The sequence below is a fragment of the Anneissia japonica genome, unplaced genomic scaffold (genome assembly GCF_011630105.1).
Source record: "Anneissia japonica isolate Jap-2015-1 unplaced genomic scaffold, ASM1163010v1 scaffold135682_len2253_cov135, whole genome shotgun sequence".
Lineage (NCBI taxonomy): Eukaryota > Metazoa > Echinodermata > Crinoidea > Comatulida > Comatulidae > Anneissia > Anneissia japonica.
This window is the reverse complement of record NW_022740171.1, coordinates 1-2,253: the sequence shown is the minus strand read 5'-3', so window position 1 is coordinate 2,253 and position 2,253 is coordinate 1. Positions and strand designations below refer to the sequence as shown.

At 33.0% G+C, this 2,253-nt stretch overlaps 1 protein-coding gene across 1 annotated transcript; it reads right to left on the bottom strand.

Moving 5' to 3' along the window:
* Positions 1 to 77: 77 nt before the first annotated feature.
* LOC117118210 (protein PBDC1-like) lies at positions 78 to 2,221 on the bottom strand. Its single transcript, XM_033262724.1, has 3 exons — positions 2,020 to 2,221; positions 946 to 1,005; positions 78 to 227 (listed from the first exon to the last, which is right to left on the bottom strand). Exons 1-3 carry the CDS (start codon positions 2,173 to 2,175, stop codon positions 78 to 80), a joined length of 366 nt encoding a protein of 121 aa, XP_033118615.1. The 5' UTR covers positions 2,176 to 2,221.
* Between the last annotated feature and the right edge of the window lie 32 nt (positions 2,222 to 2,253).

Genomic DNA, 2,253 nt, shown 5'->3' with positions numbered 1-2,253 from the left:
CCCCTCCCCCAATTTAAGACTCCAAGATTTGCCACTGAACTCATAGGGGGTCCAGGGGATTTAGTGTTTACAAAAGATCAACTCACAAATTTAGCACTTTCTGTTTTCAAATCATCCTCATCAAATTTCTGAATGTTGAAGTCAGGAAAATCTTTCTTGAAATGTTCCAAAATCTCATCATCGTGTTTTGTAAGTTTTAAGCTCCTTGAATCAACTGAAGATATCAACTGAGGGAAAGAAAATAAAGTTGCTTAGTAGTGAACCCAGTAAATTGAAACAGAGGGGGCCTGGGGAGGAAATTTGACAGACAAAGTGTTCAGACCACCTCAGCCCTACCATAGTTAGGACTATGACACAATTTTATTTTGAGTTTGTAACAGTGGCGGTGCCAGGGTTCCTACAGTTCGCAGGGGAGAAAAAAAAATTATATGTATTTTCTATATAATAATAGATTCTAAAATAGATTAAATAAGCCTTTGAAACTCTAGCTCAAGGTGATATATAATATATAAAGGAGACTGTGATAGCAGTATTTTCTGGAATTTGAAGTTTTTTCATTCTGTACTAGATACACTATCTACAATCTACAACATTATTTATTAATGTAGTTTTTTTTTTTTTTTAGCTAAGAGCATTGAGTGAATATACTTCCTTCTTTGATTAAATGAACATAAAACCTTTTAAAAAACCTTGTCAACACAGCCTTAAAACAGTTGAATCATTTCAGCTGTCCTGTTTCAAAATATTATATCTTGGGATTCATAATAAAAATATGATTTATTATATTTAGATTGATTTGAGGAAAAATGTTGACAGAAAGTTAAGTTGTAGTCAAACTTAACAACTGACCAATCAGAAAGTGTTACTCAATAAGGTCAGGAATTATCGGAACATTCCATTGGCAAATTTTGAAAGTGCAAGACATTTTTTTTTCAATTCACTTACATTATAATAAACCTCTGCATGCTTGAATGCCTTCATCGCCCACTGCATTTCAAGGCTTGACTGCAAGAAATTAATGAACATTAAAAAAAATTCTTATAAATATAACAATCAATAAATAATAATATTAATAACAACAATGTGCTATTTATAGTACATATCATACAGTACTTACTGTCTCTATAATATACTTAACGTATAAAATTGGGGGAGGGGAAAAAAACAATTAATCGATTAAAAATTATTCAATCAAATCATCAAATAATCCATTAACCTACTTTTGACATATTTGCATTATAAATAAAATAACATCAATTAAATGTAACAATAATCTTCTGTCAAAAATGTGTATCTTAATAATATATTGTCTTACATTTTCTCAAATACAGTATATTATCGTCATATACTGTAGTGTCTTAATAGACATACTTTGCTAGGGTGGTCATGTGATGTATAGTGGGTATTATTTGTAAACATGCAGTGCGACCCTAACCCTAACCCTAATTTAAAGTGTTTGTCCTTTAAAGTACATATCTGATGTTGAATAATGTTGGTTGGAATTCCAGTAACTATATTAAATTGATTGGAAATTGAAATTGAGAGTTTTGCAATAATGGTTTACTAATGCTCCAAAAGACACTGGCCCCCAAACATTGAGATTTTTTTTAGAAATGCTAGGCCTAGGCCCCTGCATGTCTACGGCCTGTTTATATATGCATGAGGGTCTTCGATCTGCGAACTGCAATTTTGACAAGCTACAATTTCTAGACTAGCTTAAGTTTACGAAGGATCACATATATTCAAAAGCATACGAAGTACACTGAATGCTAGAATAATAAATACTGTAAACACTATTTTGAACAATTGTAGTGTCTTTCCTTGCCAGTTATTTCTCATGTTAATGGTGCGCGAATGTTTTAAAAACCATAACATTACCCTTTCCTATACTTTAACATTAATCACACTGTAAATTCTTCATACAGTAGTAAATACCCACTACATGTCATGTGACCGACTGTAAACAAATTACGCAGATTGTGTCTATTAGTCTTAATGATAATATAATTGTAAACTTACATCATTTACATACTTGTCAGCTGGCTGTGAAAGGGCATTTTGAACTGCAAGTGCTCCACCTGCCCCCTGAAAAAATAAGTAGTACAGTAAAGACAGTTTTCCACCAGGCGAATTTATTCGCGTGAATCGAAAGCGTCGGTTCATGCGCATGCGCATTTACATTCCTATTGGAGTTTTTGCGAAGCGAAAAAAACGCGCAACCAATCAGAGCACAGGAAGCGAATCAACGCCTTG